Below are 13,656 nucleotides of genomic sequence, written 5' to 3'. Positions count from 1 at the left end.
GTAACCGTTCTACCAATTTGTACCAAACTCGGTATGGTTATTGTACTTGCCACGTGTAAGCAAAACGTTGAAAATTATTGAAATCGGACTAAAATAACGGCCGATTCTCATATAACGGTAAATTTAAGAAATGCTTGAAACTTCAATATTTCGAAATTGAAGGACGCTAATTTACTCAAAATTGATACACCTCGGCTTACTATCTAGCGGAAGGTTTCGGAAGGGTGAAAAAACATATATTTAATACATGCGCCGGGTATTTAATGTTCGGCTCCGCCCGAACTTAGACTTTCTTACTTGTTATTATTTAATTTTAATAATTTTTTTCTTTTATAAAAATATAGTTTATTTCTTAACAAAAATCGAATAAAGCTAAGTTTCCAACTTCGTAAAAATATCGATGTTTTTGATAAGATATTTAAAAAAGATTTTGAGTGCAAGTTTGAAGTAACCAGGATATACCGTTGATTTTTTGCAAGTTTTTTGGTGAAGGTGTCGCTCATTTTCTACATATAACAAAAATCGTCGAACATACATCGTATGGAAATACGTAAGTCCTAGCTATTTCAAACTTGCACTTTAATGTACTACAATTAAATGGGTTACAAAACATCATACCAAAAATCCTTTTAAAAGTGCGTATCATAACTATAAGAGGCCAACATATTGAAAAGTTTTGACTATTTATTTTATTAACCGACTTCAAAAAAAGGAAGAGGTTATCAGTTCGTCGGATTTTTTTTTTATGTATGTTACCGCATAACTTTGGCCCACGTTAACCGATAGTTCTCTTTTCCTCGGAAAGGTGGTACCCCAAGGGTGGTCGCATACTTATTTTGTTTAGATCCGATAATTGGATCATGAAGAAATTAATCGTTAATCTTAAATTTTTATATGAGAATTAAGGAGGTCGGTTTTGAATTTTGCTTAAAAATTACTTGTTTTATTTTATTTTAGTTGTTTTTTTTTATAAAAATATAGCTGATTTTTTAATTAACTAATGTTTTTAATTAGATAAATTACTTGCTTTTCGATATTTCGTATGCTTTGATTTGTAAGTCTCTTTACGTTTAAAACATAATGGGGCATATTCATAGTCGAATCAAAGACGAAACTAAAAACAATTTCGACTTTTTTCAAAAATTTTTCTAAAAAAGTGTTTTCAGAGAGCTGAAATTATTTTTACTTTCAACTTTTTTTGACCATGCATATATCCCATTATGTTTTACACTGAAACGTAAATTTTTGTATCTAGTATTTCCTATCTTCTACTATCTAACTGATCTCTATATAAATGGCTTCACCTGTTTCATGCTCTTTCCTAGTGATTACAAGAAATACACACTTTGTTACTGTTATTACATTTTATCGCTTTTGACTTAGTTTTCAGTATTGCGAATTCATTGATAAAGCTATCCTCAAATCGAAAGGACTCGTTATCCCGATTATATTGTAACCTAAACTTACCTATTTTTAATAAAATTAGCTGGGGAAATACTCTATAAAAAAATTGCCAACTAATGAGTTAAAATATGGTAAACAATGCATTAAGTCAAAGTCGTAAATGGGTTCAATTATTCATAATTTGCACAATAATAAAATCAAATTAACTTAACATAAGATATTACAAAAAACTGGGTCACCAATGGGTTAATGCATGATCAATAATGGGTTAAGACGTTAAAAATTTATTCTTAAAAAGTAGTTCAAGCTATTCTAATTGAAAGAAAATGATTTCAGAATTTTGAGCACCAGCTTATATGGGGCTGCCCAGTGTGCATCGTGAGCGTTTATCTAACAATCCAGCGATACGAAAGGAAAAGAATTTTGGTAAATCCATCAAGTAGTCAAGGATAATTGTAACAATTGGTGTCAGAAGTGGGATTGTTAAATAAATCCCATTGGAGAAAGTCCTGAAAATGGCTAAAATTCTAAAGCTAAAAATCGAGGAACTCAAACAGGAGTTGAAGAAGCGAAATTTAACAACCTCCGGAAGAAAATTCGAGTTATTATCACGGCTGCGAGAGGCTATGGAAGCAGAAGGCATCGACGTGGACAAATATGACTTCCAGGGTAAACCCGACGATACATCCGCAAAGAACGAAGAAAAGGTAGATGCTGGTTGTTCATCGAAGGATATGGAGCAATCGTCCACGAAGGTTGAAGAACAGCAAAAGGCAACAAAGGCATCAACAGCTATGGACATGAACACGTTATTGGCTGCCATGGCACAGATGTCATCGCAAATTTCAGAGCAGGTGTCATCACGGCTAGAAACCCAGCTACAGGCACAAGAGGCACGCATATCATCCCAGCTAGAAGCACAGGATGCAAAAATTACAAAAATACAGGATAAAATCGAAGAGGGACAGGACAAAGTCGAGGCTAAGGTAGAGGGGTTGTGAGGACGTCTCCGCGATTTGCAGTTGAATCGTCCAGCTACTTCGACGAACGCTCCGAAGGTAAAAACTCCATCCTTCGACGGCACGATTCCTTCCCAGGTGTTTAAGCTCCAGTTCGAAAAAACGGCAACAGCAAATAGGTGGAGCATGGAGGATAAGTCCGCTGCGTTATTTGTTGCGTTAAAAGGTCCTGCAGCGGAAATCTTGCAAACCGTTCCCGAGTATGAAAGAGACGACTACGATGCGTTGCTGGGCGCTGTGGAGAGACGTTATGGTAGCGAGTACAGGATACAGATTTACCAGAGGGAGCTGGAGTATCGCTACCAAAAAGCCTATAAGTCTCTACAGGAATACGCCTCTGAGATTGAGAGATTGTCTCATTTGGCAAGTGGGGACGCATCTGGTGAGCACCTCGAAAGGGTCAAAATTCAGAGATTCATCAGCGGAATGCGGGACATGTATGCCAAGCGAGAGACATATGCGAATCCAAAGCCAATAATCCAATAAGGGACCATTTAATTGCTATGCAAATCTAGAACACTTTTATACATTTATAGTGTTTTCTTTTCTCGAAATAATGTTGCTTTTATTCTGCCCTGCGCCAGGGCTGTTGAGTTTTCGTGTTCGTTTCTCAGCATCTTCACAGGCATATTGCGTGCTTTGCTAAAGTGTTACACTCTGACAATGTTGCCTTATAAGCAGGTGACATTTTTTTCGAGAAAAGAAAACGCCATTAGTCTTGCCCAATTCGCCAAGTTTTAAAGTTTTGTAATCGAAGTCAAAATCTACTTCTGTTTTTTTTTTAACGCCACGCCAGCGCGTATATTGTCTAATATCTTTAAATCACTACTACCAACAGTTGTCATTTTTTTACTGAATAAGCGGCCTTTTAATTGCTAGTTAGATAGTTAAACCCTTTTAAAATTTTGACTTTTTTAATATTTTGTCATACGAGTGTCACGTAACACCAGTTTGGAAATAGCCATATATCTAAATACTTATTGCACGCCTCTACTTTCGTATAACGGTAAATTTAGAAACCGCAAAAAATGTGCTTCTTCGCTCCAATTTTCAAGAATACATAAACAGACTTAAATTTTATTTAGTTAATATATGTAATATATGTATGTGTTTGAAACCACTATTTACTAATCAAATGATTCATAATCTGGGACATCCGCATTTAATTTCATTTACCACTATTTTGGAAACTGAGCAAATTGGCGTGACCAAGTCCATGGCCCTTTAAGTATTATATAAACATCCGAAATCTTAAAAATCTTTGAGATAAATCTCGTCCAAATTATTATTTTTTTACTTGATCACTGAAGTAATGAATAACTGAAAACTCATACGGGAAAGTTATCGCCTTTGTATCTCGAAAACGTGTAGTCTTATTGAAAAATTATATATGAACGTGAGATACTAAATTTAATAACCTTTCACTTGATATATCGTCTAGTTTATAACAATTAACGCATTCTCTAGATATTATCAGCCAAAGTTTAATTTTCCAAATTCATAAACTTTGAATCAATTTCCCGGGCTAAAGATATAATAATAATAATAATATAATAGATTGGCGCTTACACATATGTTAGTGTTTGGCCGAGCCTCTCCTCCGACTTGTGGCGTGCACCTTGATGTTGTCACACAAAGCGGAAGGGCCTACAGTTTTACGCCGACTACGAACGGCGAGTTATTTTTATGAGAAGCTGTTTTTCATGGCAGAAATACACTCGGAGGTTTGCCATTGCCTGCCGAGGGACGACCGCTGTTAAGAAAAAACCTTTTTCTATATTTTTGCGATGTTGCTTTGACCAGGGCTTGAACCCAGGTGCTGATGAGTGAAAGCGTGCACTTCTTACCACTACACCACAGCGGCCGACGCTTACCACTACACCACAGCACCACAGCGGCGGGCTAAAGATATATTTTGAATTAATCTTTCGTGGCCAATTATTATTGGCTTAGACCTAAGACAACATAATATTACTATTACTGTACGATAAAATGGCTTTTATTTCCCCCCATACAAAATTGATCCAGCCTAATGTATACTAAGGATTAATTATAATATCATTCGGAGAACATTTTGAATATTTACTTGAAATTCACGGTTATATTTGATCTTTGAAGGATTGTAACAGAATTCGCATAATGTTACATGACCACAGCGAATATATACGATTTCGCACGGATTTATTTTACAGTTTATACTGATTTTGAGATTTCCAGCATTTGGAACTCCCGAGGACCGTCAGAAGTGTATGCGTTCGAATATTCCTTAAAAAACTCGATCAAACCATCATCGAATTCGTCCTCAATTTCAATGTCCAATCCGTCTTCTTTATCATTTACTAATGAAGTTTTCTCGACTACCCTTTCTAAAGCCACCTTCGATATATTGTTCAATATTTATTTGGTCCTCTCACAATAACTTGTCGGTTTCAGAATCCCGGAATCGGTTTCAGAATGACCGGTGGCTGATAACCATCATTCATAACTCGCAAAAATTGGGTAGACAAATGTTTTCCGAATGCATCATTAGCTTTCTAAAGCCGAAGTGGTGCATTCATTCAACATTTTTTAAAAATAAAGCACACAATTAAAAAAGAACCGTATAAGGCATACGATTTCCACACACCGATTTTAACCAACAGCCTCGAAAACATTCGAAAATTTGCTGCATTAATGGAAAATAATTGAAACTCATAGCTTGTGCTACCAAAATCTTATATCTATCCATTATTTTATCTCGTGGAAAAAGTGGTAAAAATAATAATCTCATATAGATCACCTCGGCTTTCGGAAAACTGACCTTTTTTTTTCAAAAAGTTTTAAGCGAAAATATCTAATTTTGCGCCGGACTTCGAGCTTTGACACTAAAATTTTAAAAAGTGGGGTTCAGCGGCTCATTTAATATACAATATTATCATGGAACTTATGTCTGACATAACTCCCATGAATCAGATCTGTGTGTGTCATACATAACTTCCATGGAACTTATGTCACGGTTTGGTGGAAGTTATGTCGAAACCCCGTCTCAGTGGATTTGCGTCATTGATAGGCAAATTGTTTCTTGTTCACAGGCCGTTCCCTTAGGTTGATTCTCTGATATGCTGATCGAGTATTTTCTCCATGCGTTTTAAGAGAAAGGAATACAATGCAGCGACAAAAATTTCTGGTAAGAACTGTCTTCATTTTTATTATGGCAGATGCACGCTGTAAACTTTGATTTTTTGGATTATGACACGCAGCAAACTAGTAGTCAAATATTTCTCTTTATTCGATTCTTAAAAACTTTAGAAAGTATACGCACACCGAGCAGAGCTCTTACTATCGGAATATCTCCGTTGGAGGAACCACCTAGACTTCTGATAATTTGCAAGTAATTTCATTTTGAATTACAGAATAAGTATATGAATTTTCAGAAGTGTATGTAGTGGCTAGGGCATTCAATCCCGTCCCGAAATCCCGGGATTAGAGCTCCGGGATACCGATAGTTTTATTGATTCATTAACACAGTGAAAGAGATGTGGACAACGAAAAAAAAGAATTCATCTGACATGAAACACGAGAAATACAGAACATAAAAATTTGGAACTTGATTGATTTTGAACTTGAGCCACTTGCACTTGGAAGTGAATTTCAGGACCTGCCTGAATAACTGTACTTGTTCAAATATTTTGTGCAAGAACTGTGTAATAACGAAAAATCTGGTAGCAATTGAAAACACAACAAGCTTTTAGAGTGTGACAGAGTTGTCCTTCATTTTACTTTGTTGGCCTTTTTAGGAAAAGGATTTCTGCAAATATGAGTAAATGCTTTTGACAAGTAAAATATGTAAATATTTTAGAATAAAAATATTTAAACATTAAATTACGTACTATTTTGCTAACTGGCAATCTGTGTGGTTTGAAAAAGGCGAACCTACTGTACAATGCAAAAAGTTGTGGTGAGTCGAAATCCCGAAAAATGTCGGGACCCCGGGATTAGAATTTTTAAATCCCGAATTCCCGGGATTGTTAAAATGCTTCTGAATTGAATGCTCTAGTAGTGACATAATTGTTGCCAAATTGTTTTGCCTTTTGACGGCTCTTTAACTTCCACCCAGACTTTTAACAATTTTTTTTGCCTACATTCTTATGTTATCTTCGTTTATATTGTAAACTTTCAGAACTTTTCCTAAAAAAAAATTGCATGTTTAACACCCTGTAAAAGTTAAAATTTCTACTTTGCTGGGTCACCTCCACCCCTATGTAGCCAGCTCTTAGACTACATTACTGAATCCTTCGTAATTACGATTTTCGATCTACGAAAATACTATTACTGAATCCGAATAGCTACGAACGTGAATTCGAAATTCGAAGTACGAAATTTTGTTGGGCTGCTGGACGGCTATTAACAAATGCATTGTGGTCTAAAAAAAATATGGAATTGAAATTGCAAATTTATTTAATTTATCTTCTCTGAATTAACAACAAATTATACTTTCAAAGCCAATATTTCTTTCATGGGAAATGGTTGTGCGCCAAAAATTTTCCGCGGAATTTTAATTGTCCATATTCGTAAGATATTGATGTTTCCTAGCGATTAAATTCCTTACAATTTATTATCAGTTACCAATACAAAATGTATTGTCACTTAGAATACATTAGAAAGGTACTAAAAATGTATTGTTTACTTTGCTCTAGATCTCGAAACCTCAAAATGTTGCATTCGAATTTGGCAACAATGTTTGCGAGTTGCTCAGATTCAGTGATAGCAGTTTTTTTTATTCGTAGCAAGCATTCAGAATCGTAGATTTTGTACGATGGATTCAGTAACTGGCTCAATGGTATTTCGTACGGTATTAAGAGAGCGAGTGGGGGAGAGTGCAGCTTTCAATCATAAACTGAAATGAACTCAAGTAACCATTGAATGTATATAAGTATAAGGACTGTGCCGAATAAAATTGCCCGCTACATAAATGATTATATGTTTTGAACCAGATGTCAGATTTTCAAAAACCAAAACATATTATTTTAAAAGCTTTTATTTACTTTCACCAGTGTGTAATCAAGTCTTGCAATAAATTTTTAACCAACTTCCCGATAAGCTAGAGAACTGAAACTTCAAACGTAGCTCAGAACCCGATGGCAATGCAATACAAATAAAGATGAACCAGTACGCTAGGTGGCGCAGGTGCCGAGATATTTGAAAACCGCGTATTTATGGTCCGATATGGTTCACGATTGAGAGAATACAAAGGTTGCGCCGATCTCGGACCGCTATTCCTCTCTTAACGAGTTTGACAGAATCGTTGTTTGCATGACGTCACACTTGTGCAACTTGTTTACGTTTTCCTCGCAACATTTTTTTCTTCTTCTTCCATTCTTGCTCACGTTTTGGCATTTCTCGCTCGGAATTGCACCAGTCAGTGACGTCACACAAAAGTTATTCTCAAAAATCCTCTCTGATCGGCGCAATCTTGTATTCTCTCATTCTTGGATATGGTTCATATTTGCATTACATGGAAGAAAATATGTAGCTCCACAAAAAATTTTGCCGTTATGTGGCGCGAGGTCGAAATATTTCAAAACCCTTTATCTATGGTTCGATTAAGTTTATGTTTAGAATACATATTGCTTGTTTGAAAAGGAATAACTCTACAAAAAACTTTGCTGATAGGTGGCGCAGGAGTCGGTATTTGGAAACCCCGTACTTATGGTCCGATTCGATTCAAATTGGAACAAAAACAGTTTTTTCGCTTTTATTAATTTCTTAAAAAAAATTTAGTTCAATGACTTGTTTAGAATTATTAACAAATTCATATCAAATGGTAAGAAACAAGAACTTTTATTTCAACCGACTTCACAAAAGGAGAAGGTTATCAATATATATAATAAAAAACTTTAGTTTCTCTGGAACCGCGCTCATTTGCTTAGGGTAGTCTCTGACACCCTCACAGCTGCTGGAGACCACTTTCTTTAAAAATCTTGAAGGTCCTTACCACTTGTTTCTTTACCTCCATTTATCTAGTGGAAACTATAGTGGATAAATCATGTAAGCGCAGGAATGGAAGCTATCTTTTTTGTAAGCATTTCTTCGTCTATAAATCACTGTTGATCGTCCCGGACGACGCGAATGAGCCGCTTTTCGTGCCACAAATTCAGACGGCCTGCAAACAAAGATTTGCAGGGAAATTTCGTGACTTTTTTGCTCTAAAATTTTCAGCACTATTTCGGCTGTATGAAATTCTTCTCCTGGAAGGTGCCCAAAATCCACTAATACGTATTTCTCGTCGACCATTGTGAAGCGTAGGAATTTCCCGACAAAAAATTTTTATCAGCAATTTAACTCGTTCTTTTGTAGTATCGTTCATGACAGAATTTTTATCTGGAACTCTTCCACCTTGTATGTCTTCAGTCCTACTTCTTTCTTAGTTCTATACAAAAAAAGATTCTGCGAAGTTGACCTTACTTGCCAACTTCTATTCAGCAATGTTGGGATCTTTATGTAGTGTGGTAAAAATTGTATTTGCCTAATCGCAATCATGTAACCCTTTCTGTTTAGCAGAACCTTTCTTTCGAGCAATATGTCGGTTGGATTTGAACCGTTTTTGCAACCCGGAAACCTATTTTGCGATAACAACACGGAAATCTATTTTGTGGCAAACTTTAATCATATTTTCTCGCATTTACAATTTCCTTGCCATTTTCATTATTCTCTGGCATGTAATGCAGAACTAATATGGTACAAAAAAATTTAATTTGAAAATTTTATTATTACAATATGGGGAAACTGTATGACGGACAATTTTATTCGGAGTGCAAATAGCACTTTTTTGCACAGGAATGAAGTACATACGTAATGCTCATTGTGAATTTAAAGCATTTGTTGATGTTAAAATGAAAGCGTACAATTGTAGAAAAATGTGTATACGTATTCTCCTCGAAAGTCAAAATAAAATTAGGGGAAGACGCAATTGTGTTTGCTGAGAGATGGTTAATCAAAAATACCAATATGATTTCGATGATGCTGTGTTTGCCCAAGTAATAAAGCATTCTCACTCTCTTCAGGATTATCGCTGACTCCGGCATATACACTCATATCTGCTTCACCTTCACATTCCACATCATCGCAATCTTCCTCCTGCTGCGGAAATGAAAATGTCACATTAATCGGCCGTGCCAATTTATTCTTATACTGATGTTCAAAAAGTATTGGATTGTAAAGTGTGTTCTTCCACTGCCGGCTCAGCACAATGACGCCCTAAAATGAGTAAGTTTCTTCATATTAATTGTCATAAGTAGTTTTGTGTCGAGCAGAAACAAACCTGACGCAACGTATTCAAATGTGGCACGTCACTTTTCTGGAAGATTTGCTCGACTTTTTGTACACCTTCGTCTAGCACTAGTTTTTGCATTATAAAGCAGAGTTGACAACTCGGATCCTCTTGTAAAGTTTTCGAAAGCAGCGTGTAGTTGTTGACATAGCGACTCTGTGATTCAACCGAAGGAAATTATAAATGCTTCACCACTTGTATTTTCGAACTATTCAAACCTTTTTGATTTTGGGACTGCGCTTAATTTTTTCGTTATCCAACGCATCTGCCATTAGACAGGCGGCTATGGCGGTTTGGCGCGTATGCAAGGCCCGCATTAGTGATACAATTTTAATAGCTAAGCGGTTGCTGGGGTTCATCCAGGCAGTGATGGCGGGAGAAGCTGTGCTCAGAAGATTCCAATCTAGTCTGGAAAGTAGCGACATAATAAAAAATAATAATGAACTAGCGTACCCGGTAAACTTCGTCTCGCCCAAAACTAATTTTTTTGTTGCAACATTTGGTTCGGTTTTCTACCCAATTTAGCCGGTCGGCCCAAAAAGTTCTAGCAACACTGCTCACAGTACTGAGTTGAGTATACTCTGTATACTCACTCGGCTAGGCCAAACGAGTGAACGAGGAAGGCGCGCTCGGAGTGTACTATACAACAAATGCCATTTTGTGCATAAAAATGTGTGAATCTATGTCAACAGATTATGTATGAATATATCACGACGTAGAGCAAAGGAGCTTTTTGGAAAACACAATCGTCCACACTGAACATTTTGAGTTAACTTTGACGGTTGTTTGATTACCAATAAAAATTCGAAAAAAAAATATTCAAAATCAAGTGTGTTTCAATTTGTTTTGTGCGAATGTCTGCTTCATGATATTAATGCATACGGATTACTTAGAGACTTTAAAATATTTAGTTCGTATGCACTATTTATCTCTGCGTACGAAGATACCTGATGGGAAATAACTAATTACCGGCTTGGCCTCTATTTTGGTGGGGAGACATGCATACAATATTGATATTTTTTGATAGTTTTAAATTTAATATTTTTGAGAATATAAATTTTTTGAACGCTGGCGTGTCAAATGAAAGCTTTTGGGTCTTTCTGATTGGCCGGAGCAGAAAGCTTTCTGATACAACTCAAACGAGTTAAATGATTTAACTGGTTCAATTTTCAATTTAACTTGTTTATGAACATGTTTTGTTCATTTAAGGGTGGTATGTAGCTCTCAAGAAATCGGTCAAGAAAAATTTGCCATTATTTCGTGTGTGTGTCCAAGGAATTTTGACATTTTTGATACTTCACAGCCTGTTGCCTCACTCTTTCCTCAAGAATAATGGAAAATTTCTTAGCCATTTCTTGTACGTCATTTTGTATGGAATTTTAGCTTTTCTTGAGAACTGCATACAGGCCTTTAACTGGTTCAAGCCAATTTAACATTTTTAGCTCGTCAGTTTGAACGTAGTATTATTTATAGCCATTATTAGTATTATTATTAGTAGCCATGATAAAAAAATAAGAAGGTAGAACCGCTGAGAGGAATTTTTCATATTCTTGACGTTTGCAAGCATTTTAATTTTAAAATTTTAGACACAAGCTCACACACACATTCTCATTTTCAATCTCAAACAACAACAGCTTTGAAAAATTCCTTTTTTTTACTCTCAATTTTATATGATTTTAAAATGTTGGCCGACGAATTGAGAGAACGGTTTTACCAAGGCATATTCAACAAGGTAGAAGTGAAAACAGAGAAATTAACCCTTTGTTATGCATTTACCATATTTGATAGAACTCAACATCTTTGAAATGAAAGTTTTTGTAAATATGAAAATATTTAAAATCTCATTAGAATCAGCTTCATTTTATTTATTGAATTTTGGGTTTAATGTAAATATGGGAATGCATACTTACACAAAATTACACACTAAATGAAACACACTCATTTATAAAACCGTTTTGACAATTTTCTTGCATTTACTATCCCAATGTTTTTGAGCATTTATTTTTTTATTGAAATACTTAATTCTAAAGTATATTAGTCATTAAAAAAGTTTGATTCTTCTAAATTTACATCAGAACTTAACTTCAATAATTTAGCTATTAAATTTTTCCTATTCGAAATTTCCTTTCCATTAAATTTATTAAAAATTACTTTCAGTTTCTTTATGTCAACAAGGAATACTGGTTTAGGTTTTATCAGACCACCATTTGAAGTTTGGCCTATCCATGTATGTATATGAAAGGGAGATTTTCTTTTCATATTCGGTATGATAAATCCTGCACCTGGGACCAAACGCGTCCACTTAGAAATACTCGGCTGCGATGGGCAACAAATAAAGTCACGACCACACGTGAAGAGTCTCCTAATGAAACATCTCAGCAAATTGGCCAACGTGGCCGCTTCACTTGACAATCCGAATGTTTAAAATAACGCACAAGTTTGTTGTCCAGGCTCTTGACAAACACAACACACCGCTCGCAATTCCTTTTCTTTTTATATGTATTTGAAATCAGTCGCACAGCTCACAATTGAAAATTTATATAAAAAAAAATTTTTGAATAGTATAGGGTTAAGAGTTGACATTTCAGTCGCAGTTCAAAAGAGAGAAATGTCGAAATCCCTTCTACCTTGTTATGCCTTGGGTTTTACCTTACTATGTTTTTATCATGGTATTAGCTTTAAGTTTATTGGGAGCTTTGACAATTTTTCCCTGAAATCATTTGACGCTGAGAGCTTGCTGGTGTATTTGTTTTTAACCGGCTTCACAAAAAGAAGAAGGTTATCAATTCGTCGGAATATTTTTATTAGTTTTTTTATGTATGTTATCGCATAACTTTGGACCACGTTAACCGATTACTATAATTCTTTTTTTTTTTTTAAAGACAAGTGTTACCTCACAGGTGGTACCATTCAAATTTGGTTTAAATCTGATCATTGGATCATGAAAAGATTAACGATAATCTTAAATTCTTATATGGGAATTGAAGTCGGTTTTGTTTTTTGCTTAAAAATTACTTGTTTATGCAAGCATTTGTTGAAAATGCAGTCTCACATAGAAATGTAAAAGTAAAAGTCACTCGCATTTTTAGTGCGATCTTGCCAACAGAAGTGTTTTCTTCATCTAGATTCTAGAACTCTCTTGGCCCCCCTTCGTAGCATTTAATATTCAAAGTGCTGTCTTCACTGATATCCAGAAGGTTTTCAAAAGCTTAATTTGTCATCTCAGTAGGTTTACTTTTCGGGTCGCATGAAAACGGGTTTGTTATCCAGCTGTAGACATCCTCAGAGTCAATGTTGGAAAAATATTCGACAAAGCTTTTTTCTAAACCTTCCAAGTTAACGCTGGTAATGCGCGTTAACGCTAAGAAAACAACTTTTACAGGCAATTTCACAAAAGCAATTTAAGTGAAAAATGGTTTTAAATTTTGGAATTTTATATGGAAATTGACAGAAAATAAAAAATAATTTCCCATTTAAATTGCTGGTGGAACCGTTTCACTGATCTAAGCTTGCTATACAGTTGAATGCGAGCGCTAGCGTGAACGTTCGCAAAGGCAAAATGCGCTGGCCCAATGCAGGCTTGCTTTGCTTGCTTAGCTTTGAAAACTGTCAAAAGTTATTTGGAATAGACTAAAACGTATGAAGGGTGGTCAAATGGCAGCTTTGCTTCACTTGCTTTAAGCGCCTCAAAGTTTCAAATAGGCAAATGTTTTATTTGAAAGCGTTTCGTGGGCTTTTGACAAAAAGATATGTTCCCGTTATAAATCAATTCAAACAAACTGCTGCAGACTTTTATGTACAAAAATTGTCTTACGTAATTTAAAAAAATATATGTATAATATTAGTAATTCAAAGTTTAATAAAAAGTAATCTATGCTTCCATATTTATATTTAACATGTCGCTGGCTTAAAGTGAAAAGTTGC

The 13,656-nt window shown here is 35.3% G+C and overlaps 1 protein-coding gene across 1 annotated transcript in view; it reads right to left on the bottom strand.

Moving 5' to 3' along the window:
* Positions 1–13,656, bottom strand: part of tweek (transmembrane protein KIAA1109 homolog tweek) — a 443,660-nt gene that overhangs the window by 82,476 nt on the left and 347,528 nt on the right. The window contains exons 17-19 of the mRNA XM_017630557.1: positions 9,951–10,140; positions 9,724–9,888; positions 9,407–9,659 (exon numbers count right to left, since the gene is read on the bottom strand). Of these exons, the coding sequence (XP_017486046.1) occupies positions 9,407–9,659; positions 9,724–9,888; positions 9,951–10,140 (608 nt within the window). The remainder of the gene's footprint in view (positions 1–9,406; positions 9,660–9,723; positions 9,889–9,950; positions 10,141–13,656) is intronic.

This window comes from Rhagoletis zephyria, unplaced genomic scaffold, assembly GCF_001687245.7.
Source record: "Rhagoletis zephyria isolate East Lansing unplaced genomic scaffold, Rhagoletis_zephyria_1.1 Rzeph_scaffold_00090, whole genome shotgun sequence".
Lineage (NCBI taxonomy): Eukaryota > Metazoa > Arthropoda > Insecta > Diptera > Tephritidae > Rhagoletis > Rhagoletis zephyria.
The sequence above is the reverse complement of the archived record's forward strand: the minus strand, read 5'-3'. Positions and strand labels throughout refer to the sequence as shown.